Source organism: Rhea americana, unplaced genomic scaffold, assembly GCF_003343005.1.
Source record: "Rhea americana isolate MKP2758 unplaced genomic scaffold, rheAme1 scaffold_238, whole genome shotgun sequence".
Lineage (NCBI taxonomy): Eukaryota > Metazoa > Chordata > Aves > Rheiformes > Rheidae > Rhea > Rhea americana.
The window spans coordinates 1,275,536-1,293,376 of NW_028186355.1; the positions used below are offsets into that span (position 1 = coordinate 1,275,536).

At 35.2% G+C, this 17,841-nt stretch overlaps 1 protein-coding gene across 1 annotated transcript in view; it reads right to left on the bottom strand.

The window, feature by feature from the left end:
* The window catches only part of LOC146595138 (metabotropic glutamate receptor 8), a gene marked incomplete at its 5' end in the record, with an annotated part of 134,151 nt that extends 117,641 nt beyond the window's left edge, over window positions 1-16,510 (bottom strand). The window contains one exon of the mRNA XM_085306333.1: window positions 16,310-16,510. Coding sequence (XP_085162459.1) covers window positions 16,310-16,510 — 201 coding nt within the window. The remainder of the gene's footprint in view (window positions 1-16,309) is intronic.
* Between the last annotated feature and the right edge of the window lie 1,331 nt (window positions 16,511-17,841).

A 17,841-nucleotide genomic window follows, 5' to 3' on the forward strand; every position in this document is an offset into this window, starting at 1 on the left:
GATTGTAATCGGAGAAAACCCACAGAGCTTATTAGAAGCTGCTACAGCTTGCTAGAGCTTCCGAGAAGTCAAGGCCTCCTGTGGCTGTCCTCACCTGGATCTCCTTATCCAGTAGCAGCAGGCACTCTGAAGTTCTTCAGAAGGCTCCCAGAAATCCCCCAATGATCTTCAACAAAGTCCTCACAAGATCCAGAAGTCTAAATGTCTAAAGTGAAATGASCAGATTTCCATTCCTATGCTATTTGGCTTTATGAATAGTTAAAATCTCCACGTTCTTGTATTATTCATTATGATTGCCCTCTCTTCCACTTTACCTAGTGGCATGACACACAAAATAGGGTGAACATAATAGATCATAGTTTTGCTTTCACAATTCCTGGAAAAAAAATGTAACTTTTATCGCCTACATCATCATATGTCTGTATTGCTTGATGTTATTTCTCACAGTAAAAAGAAGAAAAGAAAGAAATACCACTATAAATAGCCCTTGCCTCTAATCTGTGCTGTTCTCAATATTTGTAGTATGTCAATTTGCTGAAGTTATGCTTATAAGCCCTCTTTCCATTTTTTTTTGTGCCTAATCTTATTACTTCCCATTTTCTGGCAACAAATCATATGATTCAGGCACTAGCTTATGACCCTGTTCTATGGAAGTCATGTTCATTTGTTCTCACCCTTAGTGCTTTGCCCACGGTTTTCTATTATTGTCAGGTTTCATTATCCTTCTACATTACCCTACTCAGAACCTCTCTTGTTACATATCTGTCTGGCAATTCATATCAAGGTCTGTGTTCATTTCTATTAAATACTCCATTACAAGTCATTAGCAAGTCAGGACCATGAAGACAAATGATTTACATTTTGAAAAATATTCTTCTATTGATTTTGTGTTATTGATTCTGGCAGAGTGACCTCTGAGGGAGGACAAAGAAATAATTGCAGCAGTTGCAGCATATGGGGAGTAATATTCTAACTTAAGAAAATATCTAAGATGAAAGTTTAAAAAAACCCAGAATTGTATTCCTTGGTTATATATAAGCCTCAGTAAAAGATCTATAGGTCCTTTTATAACCTCTTGAAGACACTAAACCCCGTGAGAATTATTCCCTTTCTTGATTATCTCCCAATATATCTATATTTACACAGTCTGCACAGTGTCCCAAGGACTTAAAAATCTGAAAATTACACACATCAAACAAGAAGACATTTTTATAGGAAAAGGACCAACAGAAGGGACAAGACTGCAACTGCTTATTTTGGGCTGAATTTAGTAACCTAAGCACCAGAGAAGATTCAAGTGACACTTTTGATTTGCACCTCAAAGTGTCTGAAGGACAAGCATTTACATTCCAGAAGCACCTTAGTGAGAAACACAGCTGCTGCTTTGCCTCCACTGCAGCTCAAACACAAGGAGGAGAGGCACCTATAGCTTGCCAAAGCCCTTCACCTGAGTTGTTCTCTAGGACAGGGCTCAACAGAAATGCAGTCATAAACCCATGGAGACCATGGCTGCTGAGAGAGCCACCTGGCCTGGCACTACCACTCCACGAGGGCTGCCTGAAGGCTAAGAACATTGGAGACTAAGAGATTTCAACGCTGGGACAAATTTCCTTGAGGTCTTTGCTCAAGCACCAGAGACAAGAAAAGAATTTCTTGTAATTAGTGAGAGCAGCATCCTTACCAGGAATGTTAATTAATTGATGGTTTTCAATAGTGCTGAGAAGAATACCACTTTAAGCACAGCTTTAGGGCCTGGTCATATTCTGATTCCTCAGGAAATTAACTTTAGTTTAATTCAGGCTAAAATCAAATAATAAAACTATGAGGCAGCAAAAAAATCCTTTAAATCAAAAGCCCTACTATTTTGTTGCATGGAACAGAGATAGCGTGTCATGAGAGAGAAACTGGATAAAAAAAATTCTCTACAAAGACTGACTATTTAATATTATTGCAATCCAATGTAATAATCGAGGGTTTTTTGCAAGCTTTTTTTCATTTAGTAGTTTCAGAATTAGATCATACTATAAAATCAGACAAACTACTAAAAACATTAAGAGCTTTTTAAATATTTGATGCTGACAAGCCTGATATCAATACCCATATTAGACATATAATAATCTCTTGGCTGCACAGATCCTAGACWTCTGTTCACATGACATGGTATTCACTCAGATTAGAATTAGACCCCGGCCCTGGAGCTCATGTGGCATGTGCTTATGGRTTTTAGTGGGCCACTGAAGTAAAAACAAATTGCCACCTCTTCTTCATCCATGAAAGCCATAGTCAGTACTTCTCAAGTGTTGCTGCTGTTATTCACTGTTTGGCAAGTATAGGCAGTGCCTTGTTATCTTCAGATAATCTGATTACACATGAATGTAGGACACAGAAAAATCTGAAGGATCCAACTAGAAGGTGAATTTCTCAGATATCTTTTGCTGCCTTCTCTCTCCTCCCTCTCTTCGCCCTACTCATTTTAAGAGGCTACAACTTCTCCTCTCTGTAGAGATGACAGAATCTGCTATTCAAACCAAAATAAGTAATCTTAAATGACATTTGGAATTGTATATTCATGCTTTTATTTCACAGACTGGATGGACTGAGATAACACAGCCAGTTAGGTCTGATAGCTACCATGCAGTAAATCATTTAGCCACAGTAATCAACACATATATACACATACGCCCCAACACCTCTGCTGCGCAAATTGCTTTAAGCATTAAGAACTTAAATCCATAAATAATAATAGAGACTGTAGGTGTATATTGCAGATGGGTATGTCTGTTAAGGCTGTCTGCCAGCACAGAAGGCATATATCTCTGCCCTGATCCTTTACATCTTACAATTGAAGTAGTTTAGCAGATTGACAATTCRGTCCCTGGTGCTTGTAGACACATAAAATTTATCAGCTAAAAAAAAGTCTAGATTGTCTAAAAATGCCTTGAAACACTGAAAWGCTGTCTGAGGACCCCCTAAATAGAAAGATCAAACAAATAAATAAATAAAATAACATTGATAGGTAGTTTTCCGGTCAGTAATGCGGTAACCCAGAACACCAGGAAGTCAAACACAGAAACAGGAAAAATCTGAAAAAGCTCAAATTATTTGTATGGTAAAGAAGGAACATTCCGAACAATAAGTCATAACTGAAACTAAAATCAACAACTTCTGAGGTTTTGGAGCATCTGCATGAATATAGCTCCCTTTTTATTTTACAAATTACTCAGAATTTTTTGATTCATAGGACATCTCCCTTACTACAATAAGAACAGAAACATGTGCGTTATATACTCAGATAAGCAAAAAACTTTGTGCATGAACAATGTCCCTTGCTGATAAGAAAAAGTGAAAGTGCAAAACAGAGAAAAAATTATCAGTCCATGTATAAGGGTGGATCAATACAACAATTTGTAACTATCAAGAGCTGGAGCCTTTAAATGCCAGCTGGCTTAGTAGAAGCCTTCCCACAGTGATTGTACATCAATATAAGAGTTATTTCCATTCACCTTTTGTTGTTTTGCTCCAACGTGATAGGCAGTGGACTCTAATATCCTGAGGCTTTCTCTTCAGATCTCTGGATAAGAACTTGGAATAACCAGAGGAGAGACTGTACTAAATAAATATTTCAAGTCTGCAGAGTCTTGCTTGTGCTGAGGACTTTAACTACCCTGTAGTTGCATATCGCACCCATAGTTGATGGCTTGAGCTTCCATGCATCATTGTCACTTTCTTTTAAGTTGTATAATAATTACCTCCAAAAAGTGGGACATAGCTTCCACAAATGACCRTATTATAAGTTGTACTCTGATGCTATCCAGGGAAATATTCACAAAATATGATTATGTATGGCACAGGAACAGTGCTAATACATTTTTGGCTCTTGACTCAGGACCAAGCTACATTGGAGCTAAGCCAGGGTAGTCTTAGAGTGGCTGCAGGGCCAAATAGGAGAAAACAAATGTTGATCCAGCTGGATCCCAGAGCGAACAATAATATGTCTTCAGTAAGTGTATCTGTTTGCTTAGCCTTATAGCAGAAGGAAAGTCATGTACTACYGAAGTCTCCAAGTTACAAGTCCGTAAGCTAAAATATACAGAATCAAGGATTTCTAGTTATTTAAAGAGTTTATGAGTATTTGTATGGCAAAACCTTGAAAGAGACGAAATTCTAAGGAGGCAGCAGGATATAGAGAATGGGTGATATATAGCAGCTTCCCCTCTGCTGAGTCTGAACAGAACCTCCACATTTATATGCCACAAGCAAACACAGAGTCCATTGCTTTCACACCGAAAAACATATTGCTCCCAGAGGAATATATATTTAGTGACTATCAAGGACCATCTCTTACTGTTATTCCTCTATTCCTGCAAATAAACATATGTGACAAAGAGCACATCTGTAAAATCAGGATGTTCTGGAGCCCACAGACAGGTCATACAGCTCCCATGCTACTCCAGTTCTTCCCAGAGTCTTATAAACTGTATTCCTTTACAGAGCAGATGCAACAACTGTACTAGTATACTGTAGCAGCCAGACTATAACCAGTATCTAGGTAAATAGGAGGAGGTGATACTCATAACAAAAAAAAGTAATAGTCATTGCAACTGCCTTTCTATCTGTTTGCATGGCAACTGACCTTGATTTTGCTTTAACTAATTTTGTTATCAATTTAAACAAATCTGATTTTTTTTTWAATTTAAAACAGAGTAAATATTTTCTTACAGTAGATTTCTTACAGTACTATATACCATACTAYATAGTATTCTGACCCATTACAATAAAAAGCAAGTATTTAATTGGCTACAATACAATTGGAATTTCATAAACAGTGTGGATAAACATAATATTTCTGCATTTTCTTAGTTAGCTGAAAGATTTTCCCTTTTTTGCTACTATGTAATGAATAGGTTATATTTTTTACCTATTTTTCGAGAAATATTTCAGCAAATTGAATGACATTGCTTCATTTCAAAACAAGAAAAATAAGCATGACCTGTTCTAACAAAATAATTGAATACTCAGTCTCAGTGCATTCAGGTTGTCTCAGTAGTTCGTAATATTTCTGGGCACTGACAATATCTGGACAATAATAATCATTGTTAGCTGCTAACTGCTATGAAATTTGCATGTTATTTTACATTTAGGAAAAGATCACAGACTAAAGATGAAAAAATTCTTGAAATCACAGTTTAAGAGCCTTCTTCCATTAATTTATTAACAAAACACATGAACAGATCAAATATTCTATTTCTTTATAATGATTTATATCAGGAAATTCCAATGGTACATGGTTTTAGCAATGGATTGCAACTGTAGCAAGAGTACTGTAGCAACAGTGGCAGCACTATGGTAACACAGCAAAACTATTGCTTGAAAAAGATATGGACTAAACTAATCATTCCCACTTCTGTAAAAATTCTTTTAATTAGCATGCTATCTAATCAAGTTGTATTTCACACATTGTGAGGGAGTTATAAGAACCTTGAAAGATGTTCCTGTTCTGATAGCATGGAATCTAACTTTTTATTGCTCATTGAAAAAAAAATAAAAATGGGATAATCAACCAYCATTATTACATGAAAACACTTTGGTTTTTTTTATTTCTAGATAATGTAAAAGATAACATTTAAAAACCCTGTTAGCTCCTGTACCCCGTCAGAGATAATATTGATATGTTCCTTGAATCCCAAAGGGTAAATTGTAATTCTGTTGCTATAAAACAGAACATTTTCATCTGAATGAAAACCAAAAATAATCTAGATGTTGACAATAGGTTGTTTCTTTCTTTGCATTTGTTGYAAGATAAAAACACTTCAATAAATACACAAAATCAACGCTGTACTGCACTAACATCTCTTGTTTTGCTCTTGCCTGGGTAGGAATATGGAATCATACACATATCTGCTTCTATTCTACTTAYGCTAGAATAAAGATAAAATACAGATGACAACTTTTATCTAAAGAGGTACATTTTTAAGCTGTTTTCTTGCCACTGTCCGCCAGCTGTAATGAATTACACACTTTCTTGAAGCGGTTCAGACTCATTTCTATTCACAATTAAAAGAATTCCCCTTGATTTCCCCTATTTCAGACTGAGGTAGCAAGTTTACTTCTAAGCTTACTTCTCTGTTTCTGTAGGTTTTTTGGAAAAAAAGCAGTTACAGACTAGTTATTCCCTCTCTTAGCAGGAATGAAACATGATATGCTTGAAACTGTGCCATTTGAAGTAGCATTAGCAGAAGCCTTTTTTTGGTAATGCATATTATCCTGCTGCTACCAAAAGTGACTATAGATTATGTCTAAATTGTATCTGCAATATGCTTTAGAATTCTTTATAGCCTAGCTGTCTGAGCTCAAGCAAGGGTTTCTCTCTTAGTCTTTCTATTTTTCTGTTGGACTTATTTCAAACTAKTCTCTATGTATTTGTGAATTTTGACATAAGGAATGCCTTCTGCATTTCTTTGTTATTTTGCTCTCTTGTGAAAATGGGGAGAAAGGTACTATTTACCCATGTTGAGCATTCATTTGGGTAAGGCTTCTAGGAAGTCTCGCATATTCCTAGCTGTACAATGACCCAAACATGGCACAACTAAAGAACATCCTCCCAGCCATGCCCCATACTTCTTTAAGGCATGCTTCTGGAACATGGTTTCAATCTCGTTTGGGTTAAAGAAGGCTTAAAACTCAAATTCTTTATTTTTTTGAGGGAATGTTCTCAACCTAGACTAATACAAAGAGGGTGGGGGAAAAAGGCACCAGCATTTCAACCATTTCCTTCTCAAAACAGAATTAACACTGCTAAATTAAATATTTCTAACTACCTTCTGGGATCTTCAAAAGCATAAACATCTTTCCATTATATAGAAGGATTGTATCACACCCTATCACCCTCAAGCTGAACTACTAAAATTTCAGCAAATTCACATCAAAATTAATCATACTGGATATGTGTCTTACCCATCGTAATTGGAGGGTTAAAGGAGGAGGCTATCATTGGTCTGGAAATGTTGATACAGTGATTAAAAACATCCAAATTTTCATATAATTACATATACCTGAATCTATTCTATTAATCTGATCTTTACAAAAATAGGTCAATCACTAGCAAATAAAACTGTATTTGAGTACACATCAAGCAGATTATTTGTTAATAAAGATGTAAGTAATAGAGAGAAGCATCATTTTCAAATTTGTCCAGCTGCATAGGTTACTATGACCGAGCTTAAAAGAATTTAGACTTCCAAAAAATAACTAATAATAAAGAGTATTCTGTATCTCTTAAATTCAAAACTATTTTTTGATTAAATGTTAATGTAATTATAAAATTTATAAAAAAATTCTAACCTACAAAATTGGCACATATTGAAAATTGTTAAAGTGAAAAACTCATTAATCCATCRTCACCTCAATCACATGCTATGCACAGAATTGCAACTAAAATCTTTACTATGAACTGTTTTCTTTTACATTATCACACGTTCAATTTTGATGATAGATAACAGGATAATTGAGAAAGCCAGTCTCTCTATTCAAAATAGAAAGCCTCAGGAATTTGTACATTGAAATCATTTTATTTCAGGCTTAGAAGGAAGAGCTTTGGCTAAGACTATGGGGAGCAACATTTTCGGTCTAAACTGTTCAGCACGAGATACAACCTGCAGTGTGACCAAAATGATTGGATACCTTAATCCTCAGGAATAGCAGTAAATGCTTCCTCTGCTGGAGTAAATTAGAGCAGCTTCAAAGATAAACTATCTTCCACATATTTAATATTTCATACTATTAGAAATGCTTTAACCAGCCTTTGAGGAAATCTCTCTGACTCATAGCTTCTCACAGTAAAATATATAGAAGTATGAGTTGCTATGGTGCCTAAATGCTAATGGACAGGCTCCCTCCCTGGTAGCCTTTACAGGCATCAGCCTTTCCCCACCAGCTATTTGGAGAACTTACTTTTAGACTTTACTACTGAAACTGAGCGAAATATCTGTCTGCCTGTGAGGGATGAACTGAATCCCCTCACTTCCCTCTTGGATGACTTGTTTACTTAGGTAGGATTCTCCTCACTTGTCTTTGCTTAATATCACACCTGGTAACAAGGTCTAACATGTCTAACTTGCTGGGGAATCCAGTATTGCTTTACTCAGGTGACTGYTGGTAAACCCTACATCTTCTTAAAGCAGCAAAACTAAATAGGGCTGTCTGATGATATAGGTATTATCTGCTAATAATGAATTTACTCTCTCCTCAGTGTAATTGCTGCCCTACAGAATTAAGCCTACCTGATTTCTCTRTCATTCTGTTTAATATTGAGAGACTGTTATTTTACTCTTCGAATAAGAATCTAAGATTTTTCAAGATAATTTTACTGATAGCAACCTCCATGAAGAATGGCTCAATTTTTGAGTTAGTCACTTATTAACTAATATTAGTTACATCATTTTTTACTTGAATGAACTATAACTGAGGCTTATTTATACTACCAAAGATACTCCAYAAAATCCTCAATGTTTTTTAACATTGCTATTCTCTCTAAAATCCTTACTTCATTTCATAAGCAAAAGGTGTTTTAGGAGAATGAAAAAGACTCATACTACTCCGTTTCAGAGGTACTGGGGGAAAAAGAAAAGGATTTATTTCCCCTTTTGACTATCTTCCTTGCTTGCAGAACTGTTGTCTTACCAAACAGGCCATAAATTAATATATGGAAAGACTAATAACTTGTATAGCCATTCTTAGTTTGATGGATTTAAGAGAAGCTTTTCAATTTAAACATTTAAGTTAGGAAGCACACTAGCAGTTAGTTTCTTCACAATATGTGTGGCAGGCTTTTTTCTTGGTGATAAAGACATAAAATATTTCTGCCTAATATCATGCACAACTACAACTGTGTTTTTTTCTTACATGATTTTTAAAAAAGGTGGAAATATACATATTATGGATGCAGTTTCTTTGTACTCAGATATCTTTTTACTTGGGGCAGCAAAGGTTAGTTTTCACTACTCTTTCACTAACTTTAGCTTGATTTTTTAACTTGATTGTGCAAGAAAACTGTTCTCTAATACGTCTGTATATCTTGCATCCACCAGGAAATACAATTCAGTTTTTTTGCATAACAAGGATAATTTTTTTACCATCTTTTTATCACTTTTATCGCCTTTTATCATCTTCTGATATAAAAACTATTAAAATACATTATGAATTAGACCTTGTTCAGGAAAATAGAGAACTGACCTCAATCACATATCACATTATGAATTTTGTATGTGGAGCATACATGTTCCTCAATTAATCAGTGCTTCAGGTCTGTATATAAGCACGAACACAGCTATAAATCAGACTTATTTTTAAGTTCTACCTTCTAATTTCACATCCAGCATTTTTGTAATCTCTGATTTTAATTACATGTATTCATAAGGCACCTGATAATCACAGCAATTCCAAACTTTGCCTGCTATGCTAGCTTACATTACAACCATACATTACTTAAGCCCATAAAGAGTGATTCAGACCACTGAGCAATTTTAGTCACTTGTAYAGCCAGCTGGATTAATTCCATTAAAATAATTAGCATGCCAAAGCAGAATTCATTTGAAATCATCCCCTGCTCATCTCCAATAAGACATTAAGAGACATAACTGCTGCTTTCTCAATTTAGCATAAAGACATGGGAAACTGGCCATCAGGATTCTTTATTACACACTGTCTGATACAGCCCCCATGCACTCACAAGCCAAATCAGATACCTCCAAAAGCATGCTAAAAATATGAAAATAAAGAATTATTTTAAATTGTGTAATMTTACTGTGTTCAGGTCTACGTTAGTGTAAGTGCTGGCCATGTTTTCAAACATTCTTCTGTTAGCATCAAGACTTCTTTAAAGAAAATAATCATTTCATGCAATAAACAGCAGAACAAACATCACAGATCTTAATAAAGTTGCAGCAAATATCCCACCTTCCAGTACCACTTCTGCAGTTGATAGCTATATTTGGGGATTTTTTTCTCCTCAGAGGAGTACAGATTAATTTAACTGGGGTAGCAACCATAGTGAATTCTAGTAGCAAAGCGARCAAAGTTCAGCCCTTCGTAACTCATTTTTATCTTATCTGTCTCTATTTGCTCTCCTTATCTGCTATTATTTCATTATACAAAGCTATTTTAACCCTATCAGAATATTATAGTACTATTGGCATCATAAGATGTTAAGTGTTTCTGACAGAACAAACTGCTGAAAGAGGTACTGCCAGTAAGAACTCATAACTTTAAAAAACACAGATGATCCTAACTTGAACTGTTTCAGAMAAGTTTTTTTTTTCTCTCTCTTTTGGTAGCTATATATTTGAGAGTTGGATTTTAAAAAATTCTGATTTAGGAGCATAACTTCTGTACATTTTTAGTGGGACATTTAGTTCTATTGTGCTTAATGCCTTAAAAAATGTCAAAACATGTCAATCTCAAAAGAGACCAATTTTATAGCTTCTGTTTTAATGATAAATAATGATTTGAAAATGCAAGTTTTGTACTCAGTGAAAGAATAGAAAGGTGTCACATTTCTTTGAGAAAATGTTTAAAACAGTCTGAACTGAATATTAAGAATTTTGAGAGTCAGAYTGATGTCTTGGCAACTTCAAATGATAGCAGTGGCAGGTGAATTGTATAAACAGGTGATTCCACAAAAATTATTTTCCGAAGACTTAAAAACTCTCCATGAGAGACTACTTTCTTTTTTTTCTCTCCTTAATGTCCTCTATAGATACTGCTTTCTGTGAAAAAATATTACAATGTATACCATTGTATACAGACATTAATTCTGTATGGGTGTTGACTACCCATTTTGAGCTTGTCTACTAGTTTCTATTCTTATGTCCTCATTCTCTAGTATCTTTCTTACTTTTTAGAGGGAAATTTTGCATGTTTGTCGTTTAACAGGGCTGCTGCTGCATGCATGTGTGTATGTGCAGCCAAAATTAGTCTTTTCTCAAAGCCATTTATTTTATTGTCATGTTCAACACCTAAATTAAGTGATGTCTACTGGTTCACTTCAACTATGAAATTAGTGCCAGAAAAATAGAGCAAGGATAGCATATATTCACTGAACTTACAGAAAAGGTGTGTGATCTACTTTTGCTTTGTTTCATATCCAGTAAGAGCTATAAAATCACAGAATCATTGAGGTTGGAARGGACCTCTGGAGTTCATCTAGTCCAGTCCCATGCTCAAGCAGGGTCATGTAGAGCAGTTTGCCCAGGACCATGTCCAGGTGGTTTTGACWATCTCAAAGAATAGCAACACTACAACCTTCCTCGCAAAGTGTTACCGTAGCTCTATCACTAACCCTCAACAAGCGAAGCTGTTGTTTTACTTTGTCCACAGAMGACCAGAGAAAAAGTTGCAAATCAAGAGTCAAAATATATTTCCCAAATCTCTTGTTTAGTCAGAAAGGGGGAAYAATGTTCCAATGACATCCAGCAGCAGCAGGTAACACTTATCTAGACATTGCCAGTAGAGTTGGTGCTTCCACCTATTCTCTGCTCCCTTCTTTCTTCTCCCAGCATACTCCAAAAGATGTCAGAATAGCAATTTGTTCCTCCACAGGATGAGTAGCTCACCAAAGAAAATAAGATGTCTGTGTGCATGTATAAGAATACAGGTCAAATTCTGCCCTTATCTTAAAGATTACATGGAAGACTTATATTGTTATATCTGTAAATACAGTCTGTTAAAGTATTTGATATTTTCTAGATATTTATGCCTGCAATTGTTACATTGCTTTAATGTGTGTATGTGTGTGTGTGTGTGTGTATATATATATATACATATATATGTATATGAATATATGCCTAAAGGTACACAAAACTATGTACCTACAAAGCTATAAATCTGTATGTAGAAAGAGGGGCTTTTTTCTGTATTAAATGTTCTAACAATCTGAGCAATAGTCATCTTTATCTCCCATATTCAGCCATAAATTTTGATCTTTAGTTTTGTAGTGGGACAACTGTGGAAGGGGACACTGATCAGTCTGATCTATGTTTTATCCMTTCCCAAGAAATAGCATTGTATCTTGAAACCTCTTCAGCCAATATGAATGCATGTTCAAGTCCTATTTCTACAAAACGATAGCAGTTAYGTTGAATTCGGCAGAGCACTTTTCACAAAACACTCAGCACATCCCAGGTAAAAAAGCTTTAGAAAACGTCTCTTTGTTTTGTAGGTAGAATAATGAAATCATGTCAAGAGAGAATGCTGGAGAAATGTGATGCAAGATGAAGCTGGATCATGACACAATTACACAATTGTGCACATTATCATTTATAAATCTAATTAATAGAAAAATTATTTGTGTTCAATAATTTTAAACCTTAAACACCAATTTCACACACACACACACACACACACATATATATATCATTTTGTTTGACTGTAATAACTGACAGGGAAATTTTTCCAAATATGACACCTCTATTAAAAAAATAAACATATTTAGTTTTTTTGCCAAGGAAAAACAAAGTGACAGGAGAGAAGCTGAAATAGGAAACTTAATGTTCTAAATATTCTTTCATCAGATAGTCAGAAAGAGCTGGTTATGGTCTACCATAAGTGCCCACAAAGAACACAGGGAAYTAAATATGCTGCAGCACAACACTGGCTTGGAAATGTGAATCTTTATGCTTTCCTGTTGTTTACAAACTCTTAATTTCCACRCATGGAACACTGGGCTGTTGTGTACATATTAGAACATACACAAGATTCTACATCTTAGAGGTCCCTTCCCCTGCAAATGAAAATAATGATTAAACTGCTCATTATAAATGAAAAGAAATTGTTTTATATGCACAGTCACTAGCTGTCATAGGCAAAACACAGGCAATAATAAAATAGAAAACTACAGTAAGCAGTAACCCAAACTCATATACAAATAAATTCTTCATTCTTATTACAAGTGCTAACCCCTTCAAAATCATTCTGAACTTTGAGATACTATGCATTTAATTTAGAACTGGTAGAAATATATCTAAGCAGAAACAAATGTCTTAGCAATTATATCAGTACAGAGTGTGCTGATGTTTATGAACACTCTTCAGTCATGAGAGTGTCACAGAATATTACAGAGATGAATCCTTCAGGGTAACAAATCTTCTTCAGATAAAAATAAACAGAGTAAACAAAAGTAAGCACATTCAGAAGTGAATACTTGTAATCAAAGCAAAAAAGAAATACTCCAATGAACAAAAATATGTGTGTTTTGTTCCCCTCGCAAAGGCTCTCCATATAATGAGGAGGCGTCCCTCATAATACAGGTCATACTTTGTGATATGAAACCTACTGAGTTGAATGTGACAGCATATTAATGGGAGTTGCACYGACTCAATACTACACTGGTTAAGAGGGATATATGGAATTAGGAGAGGTGAGCAGTTGGCTCAATATCTTTAAAGATCTGATAAAATGCCAGTTACTTATCAATATTAGAAATTGTTATTGTATTGTGGAACAGGGGCTTAATTCTGCCAGTTATCTCAGCAAGGAATAAATGTGAAAGCAGTGGATCTCTGGAGGCTGAAAGAGTGCAATAACAGCCCTCACAGCTTCTAAAGTTTTCAATATTTTTTTCCTCAGCTGTGATCTTTTCATCATATCAAGAATATTGGCAAATTTTAAAAATGTAAGTAAAACTTCAGGTACAGAGGCCATCTTCCATGGTTTTAAATCATAAAAATACTGGTGAGTCTTTCCTTCTTTCCTTCATCCTCGATACCATATGTTGAAACAAGAAAGGCAAGTCTTACTGTCTTTGCCATGAGTAATTGCTTCCTAAATAGCAATCTGGCAAAGAGACACAGACAGACTGGAGTGAGTCCAGCAAAGGATCAGAAAGATGATTAAGGATTTTGAGCATCTGACATAGGAGGAGAGGCTGAGAGAACTGGGACTGTTCAGGCTCATAAAGGCTCAGGGGGATCTTATCACTGTGCATAAATATCTGTTGGGGTAAAGAAGTAACAGCAAAGAAGATGGAGACAGACTCTTCTTACTGATGCCCAGTGAAAGGACAAGAGGCAATGGATACAAACTGAAATGCAGAAAATTCCATTTAAATATAAGAAATAACTTTTTTAGTGTAAGAGTGGTCATACACTGGAATAAGTTGTTCAGAGAGGCTGTTGGAGGATTTTCTATCCTTGGAGATATTCAAAACCTGACTGTACATAGCTCTGAGCAACCTGCTATAGTTGACCTTGCTCTGAGCAGGAGGATGGAGGAGACAATCTCCAGAAGTGCCATCCAACCTCAACTACTCTACAGTTCTGTGACTAGGATTAGGACAGAAAAATCCTGCCCTGAATGGCTGTGCAGCAGGGTTTTCCTTTCATATATCAGTTCACTTTTAATACACCACAGTTTAATGACTGATCCAAGGGCTCGTGTGAAAATTGACGCAYAGCACCACTGTCAGTTCCAGCACACGAGGTCTAACAACCTAAATCCAGCTCTGGGAACCAAGATAGACACAACTACAGAGCTGTCCTGAGGAACAGAAATTTGAGATTAATGAGAAAAGGCACACTGTTAAATACTGTCCTCAGCTGATGCTTCCCAGTGCACAATCCCAAAAAAGCAAATATTCGGGCATGTGACACAAAGAAAGATTTGGTACACGAGTACATAATGTTGACTAGCCCAATACAAGGAAGACTTAATGTATCCCAAGAGACAGAAGGTTGACTTCACAGAAATGTTTCTTTTCTCTTTTACTCTCTTTTAATAAATCACTAGTTTAAAAATAGATACATTTTCATTAGTGTCTAGATTGCTTTCTCCTTCTCTTTCATCTCCCCTTGTTTGCTGCAATAGTTACAGTCAGCCAGAGAATTCATGACAGGTATTGATGAAATACAGCAATCCTTAGGGASAGAAAGGTTTCATATAAAATGTACAGCTTATCTTTCTATGCTGAACTTTCATGCCAGCTAAATGAAAATAGATCACTTTCTTTATGCTTTAACAACACAGACTCAGGAGAATATCTACTGGAAATATAGATAATTATCACTGGAAACCTTACAATATGCTGCCTATCTTTGTCATTGTAACAACATTTCCCATTTGCCAGATACATATTTTGCTCCAGGTTTTCTTCAAAATGACTAAAGAATCATTTAAACTCCCTCTGTCTTTATATTCCTGGAGACAGGGATTCCCTTTTCATGAAATTTTCATAGGAAGAAAAAGGTTTAGAAGAGGAAAAACTGCAAACTACAGCCAACATTTATATCAACCAAATGGTCTGGTACATTACCTAAAGCAGAAAAAGCTTCCACTTGGAAGCTAAATTCAAAATGACCTTGTGCTTTTTTTTTTTTTTTTTTTTTTCAAAAAGGCTGGCAGCTGAGGTCACTGGAGTGAATTGTGATAGACAGTCCTTCTCTTCGTATAGTTAGGAGGCATGTCTGCTACATGAATTACTGCCAAGTAGAGAATAAAAAATACAGCAAAGAACATTGTTCCATTTCTTTGTAAAATAATGGCAAGTGTGATCTACAACAATTATGACTTTCATGAAATATTGTAAATATTCAGCGACTTTATTTACCATTGAGTATGTTATATCCTTTTCAATTTAATGTTCATAAATTAAGCCTATTCTTTATTGGCCTCTACTGTTAACAACATAAGCAACAGTAACCACATTTCCCCAGCAGGCAGATCCCAGCTGCACATAATATTATGCAGTGTAGTTTAAAAATATATATTGTRCTTGTGTTAAAGCTGACTAAATCACTGAATCAAATAACAATGAAATGGAAAAGAACCTGGAACTGCAAGTGAGTCTTTTAATTGAGATTTAAATATGCAAGCTGAAAGCAAACTCCACACTATTGACTTTTGTAGGGAAATTTGTAACAGTAATTTCAGAAGAAGGCAATTTTCACAAGGCTGTTTTTCAATTCATTCTCTAAGGAACACATGAGCAACCTCTGTCAAAGGATTCTAATCTGTCAATAGGACTGCATGAGTCCTCAGCTTGTTTCTACAATAGCAATTTTTCACTGGAATGTTTTGACTGACGGATTCTTATTTTTTACATCTGCCTCTTTTGGGAGCAGTTTAGTGTTAAGATAAAAAATATACTTGAGGTTTCAAAGCAGGTGGAAAAACTCACACTTCTGATTAAAAGAGAACTGCTTCTAATCCTGTGTTTTCCACTGAGCCTGAAAGTGTCCTATATATAGAAGAAAATGCATCTTGACACTTCTGAAACATTTAAAGAAGGAGGTGGGGGGGGGGAAGAGTACACATAACTTACCATTAAAATTTACTGCTCGAATATAACCAAGTAGCTCTTTGCCATCAGTTGTGCTCATCCTTGGGCATAGACCAATATATCCAGGACAAAGATCCTTATGCATGTTGTGTAGTGCATAGGCCATGGAATACACAGCATCAATTACAAATTGGACTTTTCCTTCTTGCTCATAGGCTGAATCTCTTGCAATTCTTTCTAAACCTAAGGAAGAAAAAGAAAAACAGTCAGTTTTCTTCTATTTGTGTGCATGTGTATATGTGTGTGTGTATGAAAACTCGTAGTAGAACATAAATGACTACAGTGAGATTGGTGGGTAAAATTAGGACTCAGTTATCCATCACCYAAATAAACAAAACAAGTAAAAATATGGCCATCTGGGTATACTTTTAATTGTTGTATATTATGCCAGGTATATAAACAGTACGTTGAGTTCTGGGTTGGGAAGGAGGACAGAATATTTAATTACAAAAAAAAAGTTTTATATATATATTATGTGTATGTGCATATAGGTACACACACACACATATATATACACACGTATATAAAATAACAATACCAAGCTATTCAATGAACATCAGTAAACTGGAAAGATTGTAGAAGTACATATACATATGTATACGACTACATATATACAGAGAGAGAGAGAGAGTAGTATTTCTACAGTCTTTCGTTCCAGTTTATCGATATTCATTGAATAGCTTGGTATTGTTATTTACAGGACATTTTTACAGGAGTCTGTCGTTCTGCTTTAGATAAACTTGAGGCTACCTTGATTTTTATCTACATCTATTGTTTGATCAGAATTATTTAAACATGTATAGGAAAATAGCCGAATATTGGCCAAGTGATGTGACCATCTGTTTCCATATTGAGCAGTGCTTAATCTGATATCTTTTTCCTGTATTTATATCAGTGAATTGTAATTCATATTGAGAAAAACATATTGTCTTCTTGTCCCTGTAGGGACAGTTTTCCCGCAGAAGGAATACAAAGCAAACAAAACATTATGAAATTTTGATTATGATGGGGTTGCCAAACTTAATCATTCATATCTAAAGACAATTTTATTTTCATAATTAAAAGTTAAAAAATAAAAAAGAAAATTATATTTTTAAGTAGACAACCAACAAGAAATCCTATGTCTTTTATGCTTTACAGGAACTCTGCTACTGATTTCAAAGGCTCTGAATTTTAATTTACAAGGAGAATGAAGATTCTGCAACTACAGATGTGAAATCTGCCCTGCTGAAGTCTACAGTCAAGCTCAGTCACATTGTGTCAGTTGGCTCAAAGAAGACAAGATTTAATACCTAGAATATCTGACAGATCACCAAATCATTCAGTTTGGAAACATTCCATTCACGGTGTTTCAGACAATTTATAAATGAACCAAAATTGTATTTATGATTTCTTTATCTTAATATTCCATGTTCTAATTTTTAATTTTTTTTTGTTTTGTTTTATTTCTAACCATAGGCTTTTCTCAGTTCTCCCAGTTCTCTCTAGTGGCTCTGCTCACAAGCCTATCTTCT